This window comes from Talpa europaea (genome assembly GCF_964194135.1).
Source record: "Talpa europaea genome assembly, chromosome: 13".
Classification (NCBI taxonomy): domain Eukaryota; kingdom Metazoa; phylum Chordata; class Mammalia; order Eulipotyphla; family Talpidae; genus Talpa; species Talpa europaea.
This window is the reverse complement of record NC_140080.1, coordinates 82,480,278-82,499,232: the sequence shown is the minus strand read 5'-3', so window position 1 is coordinate 82,499,232 and position 18,955 is coordinate 82,480,278. Positions and strand designations below refer to the sequence as shown.

General features: G+C 37.7%; 1 protein-coding gene across 1 annotated transcript in view; it reads right to left on the bottom strand.

Moving 5' to 3' along the window:
* ME2 (malic enzyme 2) overlaps positions 1 to 10,813 on the bottom strand; it is a gene marked incomplete at both ends in the record, with an annotated part of 35,411 nt that extends 24,598 nt beyond the window's left edge. The window contains 3 exons of the mRNA XM_084252899.1: positions 337 to 486; positions 4,898 to 5,031; positions 10,703 to 10,813. Of these exons, the coding sequence (XP_084109025.1) occupies positions 337 to 486; positions 4,898 to 5,031; positions 10,703 to 10,813 (395 nt within the window). The remainder of the gene's footprint in view (positions 1 to 336; positions 487 to 4,897; positions 5,032 to 10,702) is intronic.
* Between the last annotated feature and the right edge of the window lie 8,142 nt (positions 10,814 to 18,955).

Genomic DNA, 18,955 nt, shown 5'->3' with positions numbered 1-18,955 from the left:
TTGGCCAGACTGCCAAAAATGTCAACGATAATTCTGGAGAATCTGCCACCAGAATTAAGAGCACCTATTTTTTTTTTTTTTTGTGGTAAAAAATGCATCATAACTCTACTAGTCATAATAACATAAAGAAAGGAATGAATAATGCTATTTCTAAAAAATAAAAGATATGAACATACTGCATTTTTATTGATTGCTTTTTGTCCAAATTAGGCTTTTGTGAGATGGGAAATGAGATTAAGACGACAACACATAAAAAGAAATGGAGTCAGTGCTATGGTGTGGTATTTTTCTTACATAATAATCACTTACAAATGTATTTTTAAAAATAAGACTTACCTAGGTCTTCTAAAGATGTGGCCATACTGGGAGCAAGCAAGCCCAACTGTTGGCGTATACACAATGGGCATTAAACTTTCGATATCATCTTGTAGAATTCTATAAAACAATTTCTCATTTCGTTCTTGTACTCCCATTATATAGATGTACCTGGAATTAAGCACAGTACATAATGTCTATATCAGGCAGCATTACACCTGAAATTTTGGCCTTTGAACAGTTATAGCTAACCATCTACAGTTGAGAACTCCCCGCTCCAGAAAAACAAGACCTTAAATTATCACTATTTAACACTCAGGACTAAAAACTCAAAAAAAAATTAAAATTTACTTGTCTAATAGATGATGATGAAGATGAAAAGAACAACAGAACAACAGCTAGAATACTAGCTGAGCCCTTACTGTGAGTCAGGCTCTGTACCAGGGCCCACGAGGGTCTACTCTTAAGGAACTGATGTTCATGAAGACAGACATTTAAATAAGTAAGATAAAATTAAGTACTTAGAAATTACTATGAGTCAGTCACTCAAGGTATGAACTCAAGGGATCTATCCTTAAGCTTGCAGGTAGACTAAGAACTATCCAGGGCACAAATGATCAATTCAAATAAATATATGCATAATGGCTTTTAAAGAATGAAGTTTGTAAAACAGGGAAATGCTGGCTTGAAAAACCAGTAATCACTTGAATTAAATGTCTAAAACTGACTCAGCTTTCCCCAAGCTTGTTTCTCTTCCTGTTATCATCATCTGACCAAATGGGAATCACTGATCTGTTTCCGATTTCTTCCTCTCCTACCTACTTCTAACACCAATCTGAAATCACCAAGTCCTTGAAGACATTTTAGAAATTAATTGTTGGATTTAGTTATTAATATTTAGATTTTTTGCTTTAATGCTCACAAATAGTTGATTGTTTTATACTTCTTGTATTGGTCTAAGAATAAAGGCTATTCTAATAAAAAAATTAAATAAAAATCACCAAGTCCTTCAGAATCTACCTGCTAAATATCTTTCAAACATATATTGATAGTTCTTCCCTCTACCTGCACTCAGTCCAAGCCACCACCATTGCTCACATGGATTACCTCAAGAACTGTCCAGCCTTTATACACACAATTTTGCTAAACTGTTCAATTAATTTAAAAACTTAAACTCCGATCATTTCTATTCTCTTTAAATGGTTTCCAAATCCCAGTAAAATGAGGTTAAGTTCTTAAAATAGCTAATAAGACCTCAGCCTACTTTCTAGTTTCATCTCTTTCATACTGAACTTACTTGAATTCTCTTACTTTGGCATCCCTGCCCACGATGCACCCTCTGCCTGGAACAGTCTCTATTCTGCCAGTCTAACACTCATGCACTCCCTGAATGTAGCCCAGATGGTACCCACTCTCTGGGGGTCCATTTCTGACTATTGCCCTCCCCTACCACACATACATCTACACATCAGATTTTCCTGTTTCCAGATCCCATAACACCCTACTCCCTCTTTTGTCACTCTCACTCTACTTCTTCACTTTTTGTCTCCCCTCCAGCCTAGAGGGTATCACAGGTAAGGACTATGGCCTTATATACTTCTATATTTCCAGGAACTAGCAAAAAAAAAAAAAAAAAAATGGACTCTAGCTGGAATGTAAATATTTTGTGAATAAATATAATTTCATTCATAAGAGGAATAATATTTTTTATATAGCTACTATGGCCAGAAAATAATATTAATAGGGAGAAATTAAGAGGAAGGTGATTTTGGGCCTCCCCAGTGGCGCAGCGGGTTGAGCTCAGCCCTGTGGTGCTGTCCGCAGCTTTAGCAGCACTGGTTCGATTCCTGGCTGGCCAGGGAGAAACCCACATGGCATGGCAGACCTCTCCTGTCTCACCCACTAGCTCCCCTCAGCAGTATATTTCGGTCTGTTTGTCTGTTCTGATCCCCGATCTGTCTCTGGTGAATTCTCTCACCCTCCCTCGCCTCGGGCCTGCACCCAAGTTCTTGTATGAATAAGTAAATCTTTAATAAATAAATAAAAGGAAGGTGGGCCTCCCCTGGTGGCGCAGTGGTTGAGCGCTGGGCTATGAAGCTGCCCGCAGCCTCTGCAGCGCTGGTTCAATCCCTGGCTGCTCCCAGGCCACCGGAGGATGGTCCCGCATGACGCACAGACCTCTCCTGCCGCCCGCTGCTCCCCTCAGCAGTGTATTTCGTCTGTCTGCCTGTTCTGTTCCCCACTCTGGCTCTAGTGAATTCTCTCACCCTCCTGCGCTTCTGACTGTACCCAGTGCTTGTATAAATAAATAAATAAACCTTAAATAAATAAATAAATAAATGAATGGAGGGTGATTTCTTCTTAATATTGGGAAGAAAACTAACAACTGGGCTATAAGGCAGAACAGCTTTGTGAAACAAGCAGCAATGTTTAGAGAAGAACAGACAAACCATCAGGCCTGTGACAGCAGGAAGTTGTGCAAATCCCTGGGCTCCGTGATAGCACTTTCACGTTCATGTCATGCTCTGATCACAACCCACCACTCTTTGGTGAGCTCCATAGTGCCCTTGCTTGATAGGTCTAGAGGGATCTTTCACTCCTTGATGGCTTCATTTTCTTCCACTTTGTTGGCTCCCTTCTGGCTCCTCTTTTTTTCTCTACTCTGGATCCCAGGATCAAGTCTCTGGCTCTGAATAAACTTCTCATTGTTACCATTTAAGAACCCTCCTAATATCTTCACCACTGCACTACCCTTCCCCAGTCTGCCTTTTCCACCTGTGAACTGTAGCAAGGGCTGGACTTGTTCACTTTTGCAGTTCCAGAGATTTGAATACTGCCTGACACAGAAGGCCCTGAATGCTTACTAACTGAAGGACTTAATGTAGCATCTTTGTAACTCCAGCAAATTTCAAAGTTGAATCAATGTTACATTTCACCTTTTCCGTTGAAAAGTAACATGGTTGGGCAGAGATGGCCTTAATACAGCATGACAGGACTCTAGGCCTTTAGGGCTTACTCTCATCCCTTTAACAGGTCCTGCTCAGTTTCACCTCCTGGTTAAGTGGCTTTTTCAAACATATCACTCTCTTCACCAATTCTATTCAAACCTGACCCTTGTGAATCTTAGCCATAGTATTCATATTCTACATCACAGCAGGTATGATGAGGTCTTTCCATCTCTGCTCCATAACCTACATAATTTAGGCCTAAGTATATTAGCTGAGAAAGTAAGCCGTTCTTTTCTCTTGTTCAAGTCCAGCTTTTCTACCACTGCACTTGACTCTACACTTTCTTCCTCTCTAGGATCTTGGTCTATCAATTACTCATGTCCTAAGCTCATGCCTCACAACTATAAGTGTTTTCACCTTCTAGCCTGAAATACACCCTCTTACCCCCCTGTTCTGCTTTACTCACTGTTCTCTCACCTCTTACCTGAACTTACAGTGTTTACATTTCCTCCCCTCCCATTTATTTCTCAATCTATTGTATTCTCCCTTTTGCCCCATCAAAGATATTACTGTCACCAATCCCTAATAACAATCTCCTATACCTAACAAACCTTAGGGAATTTTAATCCTGTATTAAAACTGATCTCTTTATCCAGCATCCCTTGCCCTTCTTTCTCATTTTGCCTGCTACTTACAACATACTGTTTGAAATTTAGCTCAGTCAGCACCTCCTCCCAGAAGTTTTAATTGATTCCCCAAGTTGAGATAGGTGTCCCTCTTCATGCCTTCAGAATATGCTCTGCATATACCTTTTCCTCGCTGTTCTGCATTGGGTGGTACAGAGTGGTACAGTGACAGTCATAATATATAACTATCTGTTGATGAGCTCCTAGAAGGCAGTGTTAATGGGGGGCCATACATTCTAGCTTGCCTGGCATAGTTTCAGTTACAGTTTCAGTTCCAGATTAGATAGGTAGACATTAAATCCATTACCAATTTTATATCTTCAGTGGCTAATATAGGTAGCACACACAAAGTAGATGATCAATAATAGTTGCTCAACAGAATGACTGCAAATTAGTTGTCAGCCTTTGCTTCAAGCATTCAATTCAAAGCTGAAATGCTCTGTAATTTTAAGGATAAACAGTCAAATTTTGCTAAGTTTTTAATAGTGAGCCAAGTGAAGTGTTGACTAAAGTGAAGGAAGCATAAGCATAAAAATAAATTAACTAACTAAAGCATAAACTCCATTATGATACTGTATTTTTTTCATACCATAATAATCACAATGTGCCCAAATTTTCTGATTGGAGCACTAGTAAAAACTAAACATCCAGGGCCTCCCCGGTGGCGCAGCGGTTGAGCGCTGGGTTGCGAAGCTGTCCGCAGCCTCTGCAGCACAGGTTCGATCCTCAGTCACCGGGCGAGGGTCCCACATGGCACAAAGACTTCTCCTGCCGCCCGCTGCTCCCCTCAGCAGTGTACTTCTGTCCTTTTGCCTGTTCTGTTCCTTGCTCTGGCTCTGGTGAATTCTCTCACTCTCCCGCGCTTCTGACTGTACCCAGTGCTTGTATAAATAAATAAATAAATCTTAAAAAAAAAAAAAAAAAACTAAACATCTAGTCAACTCTTACTTTTCCAAAGGGCCATTCAATTTTTTCACATTTCTATGGAATCGTAAGGCTTGAATATCTTGTGTCTCTATTTTGGGAGGTAGAAGTCCTTGAAGACCAAGCATTTGTCGTTCCTGTAATGTAAATGCCATTCCCTAAAAAAACAAAACAAAAGGAGAAATAAAAAACTGTTACTTAGTGAGGTGGCATTCATGCTGTACTACAAGATGTAATTTAAATGCCAATTAAAAAATTAACATAACATTTTTGTCTAGACTATCAAAAATTTATAGGATTGATCATATCTAGTATTGGTGAGGATATGTATGGTAAGAGTTACTCATAAATAACACTGTTTGGAATGTAGCTTGGTGTAGGCTTTTTGAGCAACAACTCAATAAAGCAATCCTACTTCTACACAGCTATCCTAGAGAAATATTCATACATAAAGAGATTAGTTGACACACTGTTTCTAGTTTTCTTGGCTATAAACTTACTAAAAAGTCACCAATGGAATAGTTAAGGAACCTACATACATCTCTAAGCTTGTATTAGGAAGGTCTCCCCAAAAGTTAATATAAAGTTGCAAATCAAAAAACATTTCACTGTTAACTGTTATTTTATAAAACCCTACAGAGTACAAATCATACACGTATATATTAGAAATGAAATCAACAGAATATCGTTTGAAGGAACATAAACCAAAATGGTAACAGAGGCTACCCCTGCTAGCAAGGAGTGAGGCTGACTAGATGAAGGGGAAAGAAAACAAAGACACTTAAGAAAAAAATTAAACAAGGTCAGGTAGAGTAGGCCAAAACATGGTGTGATTTCACTTATATGTGGGACATAAAGACATAAAACAAAGGAATAAGCAAAACAAAAACAAGCATTTTGATACAGAGGACAGACAGGTGGTTACCAGAAGGGAAAGAGGCTAAGAGATCAGGTGAAATGGCCAAACAGGGTCAACTGCCTGGTAATGGATGGGAACTAGATGCTGGTGATGATCACGATGTGTGTGACATGTTACATATTGAATATAATGCTGCACACTTGAAACTTACATAATGTTACCACAAAAAAATTATTTAAAAATATGAAAATACATAGCATGTCTAAGCAATAGATGGTAAGGTAAATAAAATATTGCAAATTAAAAAAAATAGCCTGTGTCTTTTTTTTTTTTTTTTAAGATTTATTTATTTATTTATATAAGCACTGGGTACAGTCAGAAGCACGGGAGGGTGAGAGAATTCACCAGAGCCAGAGCGGGGAGCAGAACAGGCAGACTGACCAAGTACACTGCTGAGGGGAGCAGCGGGCACGGCAGGAGAGGTCTGCGCACCATGTGGGACCCTCGCCCAGAGGCTGGGGATCAAACTTGTGCTGCAGAGGCTGCGGGCAGCTTCACAACCCAGCGCTCAACCATGGCACCACCAGGGAGGCCCCACTGTGTCTTAAGAAAAATATTTTTTCAATTTCTTGTATTCAGATATGGGTTAAATCCTTTATACCATGGTGACACATCAGTGAAAATATCAGAATAAAGACTTCCAAAAATCTTTTCCTCTATAAAAGCAACAAGCACACTGATTAGAATAGAATCGTCTCTTTTTTTTTTTTTTCAGAATTCTGGAAATTAAGCAAAAAGTTTCAGAAATCAGGGAGCATTTATTAAAGAAAAACAGCTGAATTTCAGTAAGAACAGCAAGCTTTGTGGCATTTCAACTGAACTCATGCTTATTCTCCCCTTCCCAGCTTCACAACAGCATTAAAAAGAACAATCATTGTGAAATAATCCTGTGAAAAACCATTGAGTCTGGCAGCCACTGAAGAATCCCCATGAGGGATTCTTCTAAAGCCCTATGCCCTGGGAATTGTCATTATTTGACCTTACTAGGAACTCACCCCATGTAAACAGGTCTTTCCTCCAGAAGAGCTTGCTAAAAATAATCAGAGGCAATTAACTTAACATGGCAGCTCCCTAAGGCTATGAGTAACAGCTGAGACAAAGATTAGGCTAACCAAAAGCTGAAAAGAAATAGGTGAGGCACTAAGATATCCATGGAAAGATTTTGAAAAACTTGGGTATATTCCTGAGATCTAGGTCACACACATAAGCTGTAGACATGTTCAGGAAAGACCTGAGAAGGCCCTAATCTCCTACATCTGGCTAACCTTGAAGCTCTGTGTAAGCAGGAAGTGAAGGCTGTTGCACAGTGGTGAAATGCCTGGCTGAATATTGAAGGTGAGCCCCCAAACATATATAATGCCCCTTGGCAAAGAATGGGAGAACTTACTGGCTCTAGGTAGTTAAGTCTCTGTCTAACCACTAGCTGACCACTAAGCTAAAAAAGCAGAGCCTTCAGTGAGCATTTACAACAAGAATAAAGAGTTTAAAGAATTAGTTTAGGAATTAATTCAGTTGCTAAATAAACAACAGCAACACAACAAATCCTGGGAGAAATGAGTAAATGGCTGTCTGGTTTTTAAACAAAAAAGTACGAGGCATGCAAAAAATGTCTGGTTCATACCCAGGAACAAAGGATAGTTAATGGAAATGGTTTCTGAGGAAGCCCAAACATTGTACTTACTAGACAAAGACTTTAAATTATTTCAAATATATTCAAAGAACACCATGTCTAAAGAACTAGAGGGAAGTATGGCTGTGGTATCCCACTAACTGGAGATTATCAACAGAGAGACAAATTATAAGAAGGAACCAAATAGAAATTCTGGGATTATATAAAGTACAATAAACTGAAATAAAAAATTCATTATAGGGCACAACATATTTGAGCAGTTGGAAGAATCAGCAAACTTAAAAGATAGGTCAATTGATATTAACCAATCTGAGAAACCAAAAAGAAAAAACAATAGGGATCGAGTCACAGAAATCTATGGGACACGATTAAGAGTGCCAATATATGCACAAAGTCCCAGACAAAGAGAGGAAAGGAAAAAAAGAATTTGAAAAAATAACGACTTGTTAATTTGTTAAGAAAAAATACACATATCCAGGGGGTTCAAAAACTCCAACAAGGCTAAACTGAAAGAGATATATCATATCCAATCTGGTAAAAGCCAGGCTAAAGGAGAAATTGGAAAGCAGAGAGAAGTGACTAATCATGTACAGAGAAGCCTCAAAAAGATTAAGAACAAATTTCTTATAAGAAACCATGGAGGACAGAAGGTAGCAGAATAACAGATTGAATGTGCCAAAAGAAAAAAAATAAACCTGCCAACCAAGAATTTCTAAATCCTATAAAAGTATCCTCCAAAAAAGAAGGAAAAATCAGACATTCCCAGATAAACAAAAACAGAGAAGTCATTGTTAGGAGTCCTGTCCTACAAGAAACGCCGAAGGGCGTCCCCCTTAGGCTGATATGAAAAGACACTGGAGAGTACCTCAAATCTATACAAAGAAATAAAACATGGGTAAGATGACACAGATAAATACAAGGCAGTATAAATGTATTTTTTGTTTGGAGATCTTTTTTTTTCTTCTACCTGATTTAAAAGGTAACTTCTTAAAGTGAGAATTAGAAATCTGTGTTGATGGTCATATACAAAGATATAATCTGTATGTCAGAGAAGCATAAAGGGATTTACATAAACTCATTAGAGTTTCAACCAAATATTTTATTGTATTTTTTTATTGAGGTAATAGTCATTTACAACACCGTACGTGATTCAGAAATATAGGTTTAACCTCTTCAGGTATGGTGCTACACACCACACCTATCATCAAAACATCCATAATCCTCTACTGTGATTCACTGGTCCCCCCTCTTCCTTTTTGCTCCTCACCCCACACTCCACCTCTGGCAGTCTCAATTTTACAGTCAGAATTCTATGGTTTATTTGGTTTAGTTTTGTCTAGACCTTTGTTGTTTCTTTAAATTCCATATGAGTGAAATCATCTGGTATGTGGCTTTGTCCTTCTGACTTATTTCACTCAGCAAAACCTCCTCCAGTTCCATCCATGTTGTTACAAATGGTAAGATTTCATCATTTTTCTTCCCCTAGGTGAGTAGTGTTCCATGGTGTATATACACCACATCTTTATTTAATCCTCTGCCATTAGGCACTTAGGTTTTTTTCTAGACATTTGCTACTGTAATACATTTTAGACTATGCTCCTTAAAATTCATTTGCCACTTACTGTACTTTATAAATTTCTTATAACCTGCCTGAAAGTAGGGTTTAAATGGCTTTTATAAGGAAAAAAATAAAACAAACCCAACATCTATCAAATGTCTATTATACCCATAGCACTGTAAAAGATACAAAGAATCTTTAAATGGTCCCTGCCCAAAAGGAACCTGAAATAAAGTAAAGATATATAAATTCATAAAAACATAAATGCTAACCATTATTACAATGACAGCTTAAGACACGAAAAGAACCACAAAGCAATGTCTATTGATTATCTGCCAGAGGAATGGGAAGACAAGGTTTTAGAGAAAGGAATGATTATTCCAGCCCACAGTGGTGTGAAAAGATTCTGGGAAAACTGGATTTTAACTGAGTTACAACTTGAAGAGCAAGCAAGATTTGGGGAGGGGAGGCAAAAGTAAGAAAGGGCTAGAATATCCCTTGTTGAGCCTTGTTTAATTCACTAACTGTTCACTAAACTGCTTCTCATTCTGTGCCAGTTAACAAATAAGCAAAGAAAAGGAGGCCTGTGTGACCCATGATCAAATACCCCTTAGTAGGCCTGAAACCCCTAAAAACATATCCTAGCATATAATTATTTCCCATTTGGGAAACAATTTATAAGTGCTTTGAAATCAATCACATCTAATTTGAATGCATCTTTCCCAAAAGGTACATTTTATATAAGACCAATATATCTATATACAAAATTCTCATAAAAATATCTCTTTATAGGACCTCCCCTGGTGGCACAGCGGTTGAGCACTGGGCTGCGAAGCTGCCCCCAGCCCCTGCAGCACCGGTTCGATACTCAGCCGGCCAGCAAGGGTCCCACATGGCGCACAGACCTCTCCTGCTGCACCCGTTGCTCCACTCAGCAGTGTATTTCGTCAGTCTGCCTGTTCTGCTCCCCGCTCTGGCTCTGGTGAATTCTCTCACCCTCCCACGCTTCTGACTGTACCCAGTGCTTGTATAAACAAATAAACAAATAAATAAATAAATCTTTCAAAAAAAAATCTCTTTATAGAATTATGTTTAATTACTATTTATTATTGCCACTAAAAAATAGAGAGGGACTTGCTCACTGAACCCAGCTTGGATAAGGAATGACTAGATTTCAATACTGCCCGTCATTTCTGCACCTAAGAGTATAAAAAGAGTCAGAGGTCTCTTTCCTTTAAAGCAATAGTACAAATAATGAGCAAAATTACTTGTGTGTAATGATTGTGTCCAAAAACGCTAGGGGGAGAGAGGATTTTATTTTATAATTCTGACCCCATATTGCAAAGGCCCAACTGATGGGTCCAGGATGAGTAGTTATTTGAGCTGGGTAAATCTAAATATCCCAAATCTTGGCAAGAGTCCTGGTAAGACTGCTATTCTGCTTTTTTTTTTTTGGGGGGGGGGGCAGGGTGGCTCTAGAACTAGGGAATAAAGTCAATCCTCTTCTAGTGGTAGAAGTGAAGGGTGAAGTTGGTAGGTATAATGCATTCATGATCCTTGTCACATGGAGGAAAGTGAAAGGTTCATGCAGAAAAAGCCAATACTTCTGAAAAATTTTGGAATATACAAAATGCCAACAATTTCATGCTTTACCAGTCTAAAACATACAAATAAATCTCTACCAGGAAGAGAGAAAATGTACGGAGTACACGTATTACGCACCTTGTTTGTTCTGGGGTTCAACATAAGTGGCTTGCCTTTCTCTTTTGTGGTCAAGTGACGGCGGCATGCCTGCGTGCATGGGGAAGCAGCTATTCTTAACCTGGACAACATCTTTTCTTTTTCCTGGGAAAAAACAAACCAAATAAAACACTGATAAGACACTTGTGATAGAACTCCATGTATATCATTTAACAGTTTTCAAAAGAAGCTTAACTTTGCACACATGACAAAGCTTTTTCAAAATGCATTTATGGTTCTATAGATTGCTAATGGTTGTCAAAGATAACAATAAAGTGAAGGCAAAGACGTACTTTTCCTGACAACACTTTAAAGTTGTCTCCCACTTAAGAGAGAATGAAATTGAGAGGTTAAGAAGTTAACATCTAGTAAACAACCAAGTGAGTTCCACTTAAATGAGATTGGGAGTTTAAAGGAGGAAAAGTAAGTAACAAGTAGACTTGAATATACACATTCAAAGGAAGAGAACTAGTCAGATTATTATTCATGACTTAAAATTTTAATATACTATATGCAATGTTTAAATTTAATGTACTAAATTTCTTTGTTTCTAGAAAGCTTGTTATTTAATATTTGAAACATCTTGAAAACTGGCTAGAAAACATGTTTTTTTGTCCATCACCACCATACAGAAAATTTTCAAAATGGAGAACTCTTAAATATTTACTGACTAGAATGTAAGTTTCTTTATGTAACAATTCTCTCATTAAAAGTCAATTTACAATACTCATTTATATCTTCAGTCATAGTAGATCATTGCAATTATGATACAATATGCTTTTAAATGGAATTTCTACTAGCTGGAAATTCATGATGTACATATGGGGAACCATTTACATTGGTATTTTTAATATTAATTTCTATGGTGGTAAAATTCACAAAACATAAACTAATCACTTTAAACAATTCAGAGGGATTTACAAAATCCATAATATACAATCGCTAGCCTTATCTAGTTCCAAAACATTTTCATCATCCCAGAAGAAAACACTGTACCCACTAAGCAGTTAACCCCTCTTCCTTCCTCTCCCAGAGCCTGCAATTACCAATCTGATTTCCATCTTCATGGATTTACCTATTCTAGATATTCCATATAAATGTAGTGCCTAAATATGGTCACAAAACGAAGAAATCTATATAATAAACATCACAAAATAACTGATCAATTCTCTTTAAAAATGTCAATGTCATAAAGACAAAGTTAGGTAATACTGGAATGTAATTAAGACAAAACATATGACAATTAAATGCAAAGCCTATCTAGGTGTAGACTGCATATTAATAAATGTTTAAAAGGACACTAGTGGTACCATTACAAAGCTGGAAGACACAGTGTACCTCACATAAACACATTTTATAATTTAAAATTTTCTGAATTTGATAACAATACGTAAGAACTAGTCTTGACCTTTAAATACACAATGATGTATTAAAGGGTTAAGAAGTTATGATGCATGCAAACAAGCATTTGAAATTATTTCAAAATAAACTTTATTTTTTATTTATTTATTTTTTTTAAGGCATGTTATTTATTTATTTATTTGTTTGTTTGGTTGGTTTTTGTTTATACATGCACTGGGTACAGTCAGAAGCGCGGGAGGGTGAGAGAATTCACCAGAGCCAGAGCAGGGAGCAGAGCAGGCAGAAGGACCGAAGTACACTGCTGAGGGGAGCAGCGGGCGGCAGGAGGGGTCTGCGCGCCATGTGGGACCCTCCTCCGGTGGCCGGGGAGCAGCCGGGGATCGAACTGGCGCCGCAGAGGCCGCGGGCAGCATCGCAACCCAGCGCTCAACCGCTGTGCCACCGGGGAGGCCCTCAAAATAAACTTTAAAGAGACAAATTGAAACAGTTGTATCAACCACGCTAACAAATGCCAGTAGCATTCTAATTGTATAAGACCTCAGTGAAGACTGAAATGGCATTAAATTAGGGGTTAGAAGGTGTGACTTTTAACTATGTACCTACAGATGTTCCTAAGAAAAGGCTCTTGGCTGCCCTTCCCTTTTCATGGAACAAAGAGGAGGAGCCTTTTCAAATGAGAAGAAAATTAAGTCACCAAACCGTATCTTAGAATATCATCTATTTCGGGCCTCCCCTGGTGGCGCAGTGGTTGACCGTTGGGCTGTGAAGCTGCCTGCAGCCTCTGCAGCGCCGGTTCGATCCCCGGCCACCCGACGAGGATCCCACATGGCGTGACAGACCTCTCCTGCCAAGCCCGTTGCTCCCCTCAGCAGTGTATTCCATCAGTCTGCCTGTTCTATTCTCCGCTCTGGCTCTGGTGAATTCTCTCACCCTCCCACGCTTCTGACTGTATCCAGTGCTTGTATAAATAAATAAATCTAAAAAAAAAAAATCATCCATTTCAAGTGTATAGACAGGTAAAGTGTATTTCTTTATTAAAACAAAACAAAAACCTTGACTAAAAAATAAGGGAGAAAAGGGCTATCTTTTAAGATATGATTTTAAAAACAAGCTCTTATTTTCTAATAATTTTAGGTTTACACAAAAGTTCCAAGACAGTAAAGAGTTTCCACAAACCCCTCACCCAGTTTCAATTTTCCTGATTTTTGGAACAAGTTTCTTTTTTTAATGTTGAAACAACAAGACTTCTCCAGGGGGGCAATGCCCTCCACAATTTAAATGTGCGCATTAGACAAGCCACTAATGTGTGTCAAGAATATATTGTTTTATAGGCAACAATACTGTCTTATGGTAGTGTAGTTTCAAACTCAAAATTGGGCTTGCTTTTCTAAAAGGCAGCAGGCTATGGCCTGTTTTTGTAAGGTCCTTGAACTAGGAATAGTTTTTACATTTTTTTATATGGACATAAAAAACCAGTGAATGACAAAGGGGGTGGGGGGAGGAGAGGAGGGATTAGGGTCAAAATAAGGGGGGTGCAATTGTATGGGGAATATAACCGAAATGAAAATGCATACATTGTGCAAAAATGAAAAATGATGTAAGAATTATATAAAATAAAATATATTAAACATAAAAAAAAGTGAATGACAGATGTGTATGTGGCCCACCAAGTCTAAAACATTCACACACACACATTTGAAGGGTGGCAGCATTATATCTGGTTTGGTTCTACAGAGCTTTCAATTCAGAAGTCAAGGAAGACTTCAAATAAAGATGTAAGTATTGATGATTACTTATTCCTAGATGCTGAAACACTATCAGTAGTTTTACAGGTAGCTGTGGAAGTTATTTTCTGTCTCTCATACACCAACCTCTGAAATAAGATGTAACTTAATGTTTCAAGGCCATTTAGATGAGGCTTAGGGTGTCACCAAAGAATAAGGGTGTAAATGGTGATCCCAATATTAAATGTGATGCAATGCTGGGAGTCTGTCTCTAATGTCTACAATGTTTTACTCACGGATGCATTAAGTTTTAATTACTCAATGTATATAGGGAAATAAATGGAAGAGTGTGAAACGATGTGAAAGAAAGATATTCTGATCTTTGACAAAGAGAAAAGCATTGTACAAGGTCACCAAACTAAGACACTAGTGCCGGTTTCATCATATGTTACAGGAAAAAAGAACTGAGGGCATTGAAAATACACTGACAGAGAATGCAGAAAAGAGGAAGACAAAAAAATGACTGAGGAAAACCTGCAGCTGGAAATCTTTATAAATTTAAGTGCTCCAAAATGACAGCACTTCTAAATATGCTCTATTAACAGAAAACCTCAAAATCTCCGGGCAGCTCAAAATACAGTAAGAAACCAGTAGATGAGGCTACTCAAACCATCTTTTGAGTCAAACACAAGAAAATTACTTTCCCTATCTAGATCTCTACTACTCCAGGCAACCAACCATCTTCTGGGGAGACAGCAAATTCTTACAAATTCTGATAGTGCCTCAGAGGAACAAAACCACAGGTTATTGGGATCATGTGTACCACGGGTGTGATGTTTCTTATCATTCATTTTCACATGCTGAAAACTGAAGATACCCAAGTAAAGGAAATAGCAGAAAGTTTTCCTTCCAACCTCCCTCGAGGTAACTAGTTCTCTTCTCTGGAAGTAAATAATGTAACCAATTTTTTGCTCTAGGCTGGGCTTAAGGAAACTTTTTCCCCCTTAAATTAATGGATCTACTGCCAACAGAAACACTAATCAACAAAATTACCTAATAACACATAATTATGACCTTGATAACCTTTATAGAACTTTCTACCTAAAATAGAAGAGTATTTCACATTACCAAGTACATAAACCTCAAAATAAACTGTGCTTTATCCTAACTAGTATACTTATATTCTTAAATATTTTCCCAAATCACAAATCTAATTGTGACACTTGAGTGAGTCTGAGACATCACCTACTTTAAATGCATCAATTTAAATGAGGATACTAATGCTCAGAGACAGACTGACATGTACAATATCACTTGGTTAGCAGTTCAGTGTTCTAATATAGATTCCCTGTCTTGTTCCAAATTTTTCAGTTCCTGAACCTTTGGTTATGTTGTTCCTTGCTTCTTCAATGTAGTCTGTCCTTTTCCCTTATAAATTCCATTCTTCAAGGTAAAATTTTATTTTCCTAATTAAACAATTTCTCCAATACATAAATTCTCATAGTTCTTTAGACACTTCTGATATGTCATTTTTTTTTTACCGTGGTTGCTTTATGTCTACATTTTAATTTTTTTCATATTTACCTGTTTAGTGTCATAATTTAATATTCTTATCTCATTAAATACTTAAAGACCCTTTCAAGATCCTTTCAGATTATTCTAATACCTTTATATATAAAATTTTAGACACTTTCATAGCATATTTTTATGTATACCATTATTTAAAAAAAACTATGCAGGAACAATCTTTGATGAGGGTCCCATACATGTTGTATGTTAATGGAAACCAACCTGGAAGGCAGCTTTAAGTTTGTCTCTATATATCTACAGTGTTTACAGCCTAAAGCCAGTTCAGGAATAGAATTTACCCAAATTCAACTGAGTTGCAAGCTAAGAACTCTGCCTATATATTATGCAGTGGGTGGCTTAACTCTAGTTTCAACCCCAGGCAGGATACAGATTTCCCAGTCCCTTTATGGAGAGGACAGTGCTTTCCCAGGCCTCAGCCTCACACAGTGTGCCCTACTTTTGGTTCCTAACAGGGCCTGACGACTCAGTTCCCATCATTACCTGCAAAACCTACCTCACAGATAATTGTGATGACCAAATGGGAGCATACATGCAAATGAGTGTTATTTTATTAAAGAATTAAAGAGTAGTGACACATTACTCAATTACCTTATTACTAGGTGATAGAGTAAAAAAAAAAAAAGTAATTTTAATAGTGTCATTTAAGAAGTAGGTATAAGGGAAAAACCAATCTCTGCCCAAATTATAACCAAAGACTAAAAGAGACAGACAGGTAGGATTAATACAGCTGGAGGCAAGAAGATAAAATGGGAACAAAACTACACCTAACTCCATATGTTATAGGGATATGATGGAAGGAGAACTGTGAGAATGAGTGAAGTAAAATCAGGAAACAAAGGAAGGTGAGGCTTCTAACTTTGAATAAATATGTAACATCAAGGTTGAGAGTTTCCTGAATACTGAGATATGCCTGGGTTTCTTCCCTGGTGGAGTTATTCACACTGCTTCGGCCTAGTTAGTAGTGGACTGAGACTGAAACTGCTAGGTCACTGCCTGGATACTACTCGCCTTGGCCCCCTACCTGGGGTAGAGAGGAGAAGGTCACCACAATAATTAGAGACCAAAATTAGAGCGAGGTTGTGACTGAGTGTAAGGAGCAAAAGCTTCACAGTCAAACAGACTTGAGTTTGAATCAGGGTAGGCAGTTGAACTCAGCTAATTACCAGCTTGGAATCAATTTTATCTTGCAGGCAGTCCCAAGTCGTCTCTGAATTGATGTTGTCTTGTGCATGTTTTTCACTTGTCCATGACTAAGTGAGAGAAACTAGGACAATGTTAATAGTAGTTGTTCATAATAATAAATATATTATCTTTGCTTCTGAGCTGTAATTATGATGGTCCTACCTTTTGGGTAGTAAACATGTCCTTTCTTTCCTGAAGGGATGGGGATGGAAGGTGTAGTAGTTTTAAAAGGGCCTTAACCTTGACAGAATTAAAAGTCTGGTACTAAGTGTCCTTCTCATATATGTACTTTTTTTTTCACTTGCTCTTAAAGTCCAAAAGTCTGAGAACCACTGACTCAGAAGTCTTACTTTTCTTATCAATAAAATAGGGGAGGAGAAACTATCCTGTGTAATAATGATGATGATATACATATATAAAGTATCACATCCTCAGAGTGTTATCATTGTCATAAAGAGGTTAACTGCTTAACCTAGAAGGTTGATCCAAGCAGTCTAGCAGAGTGAGCAAAGGCAAACTTCGGAATCAGATTGCAAGATTTTAACCCTGCCTGTGCCACTGCTAGCTCTGTGACCCTGGGTAAGAGAGAGGAAGTCACATTCTGTCTGAGTTGCAGTTTTCTCATCACTCCAATGGGCATGATAAACACAGGACTACTAAGTAGGCTGTTTTAAGATTTAAAGTAGATAACTCATGGAAAAGTGCTTATCACAATGCCCTCTAAATGTTAGTTACCTAAGCCTTTTTTTTTATTAGTAGTAACAGACCAGGTAGTCAGAAGGTGCCTTCCAAATACCTCTTAGTTTCTGCATCTACATGTTCTAACAGATATGATGGAAGGAGAACTGTGAGAATGGGTGAAGTAAAATCAGGAAATAAAGGAAGGTGAGGCTTCTAACTTTGAATAAATATGTAACATCAAGGTTGAGAGTAACATCAAGAATAAGAATTTGAATGGCATACAGGTACAGGTAACTCCAATGTCATTCTAAACACGTACAGAATCCATAATTTTCATTTCCTTTGAAATTTGTAGATATTGATCAAAGAAAGCATAATATGCAGTTATAAACTGATGACTTTCAAATAAAATAACTTACTTTTCTAAACCAAATGTAGAGTGATTTGATACTTAGTCTAAATTTTGTCATTTAACTTTGGTTCTCAGCAAACAACTGTAAATTTTAATGTCATTTATGCTACAAATAGGACTGTTAAGTTTGCTTAAAATTCAGCAACATAAATTAAATTAAATATAAAATTTAATGTATTCTGGAATAGCATATTTTACATGAAATTAAATGCAGGTTATACATGAACAACATTTTAACAGGAACTAATGGACAAAGAAATTTTGAAAAGTTAACTGTTTCTCCTTTATGAATTTTTTGATGAGTTTTCATAGCAGACATTAAAAGACAAAAGCATTATAATACATGAATACCTTTTAGGGATGAAACATATAAGCAGTTTTTTTTTTTTTTCCAGGAACAGCTATTGAGCAAGAATGCATTTTAATTTTTAAAAGAATGAAGAACTTCTACAAAAGCATAGCCCACTATTTCCTTTTAATATATGGTAAAGGGTATACCAGCACTTCACCCTCTATGCCTAAGTTTTAAATCTTTACAACTTTTAGAATAAGTGTGAAGTACAGATTACAAATCAGTGCTCAAAGTTGATTATTAAAACACTAGGGCCTCCCCGATGGCGCAGCGGTTGGGCGCTGGGTTGCGAAACTGCGCGCGGCCTCTGCGGCGCCGGTTCGATCCCCGGCTGCTCCCCGGCCACCGGAGGAGGGTCCCACATGGCGTGCAGACCTCTCCTGCCGCCCGCTGCTCCCCTCAGCAGTGTACTTCGGTCCTTCTGCCTGCTCTGCTCCCCGCTCTGGCTCTGGTGAATTCTCTCACCCTCCCGCGCTTCTGACTGTGCCCAGTGCATGTATAAACAAAACAAACAAACAAACCAGCAAACAAATAAATAAAGCATGCCTCTATAAAAAAAAAAAAAAATTAAAAAAAAAAAAACACTAGATGAGGGAGGTGAACTTTTTTCCTATATATAACCATTAAACCATGTATACAGTAACATTAAACTCTTGATATATAATGTTTTGTTTAACTTCTATATTGTATAGGTGTTTATGTATATGTATGTGAAGGGAATGACTTTAACTTCCAGCAAGTGTAGACATTAAAGATCAAAACTTAAGAGCACAAAATTGCAATTAGTTTAAAAACATGAGCAATGCTTAAGGCGCATTCAAGGTTAAGAGGGGACTCAAAGCTTTTAAGTTAGATTCCTTGCGTTTGAATCCAGGCTTTGCCACATAAAACCTGTGATCTTGGGCAAGTTGCTTAACCTTCCCAAGCCTTAG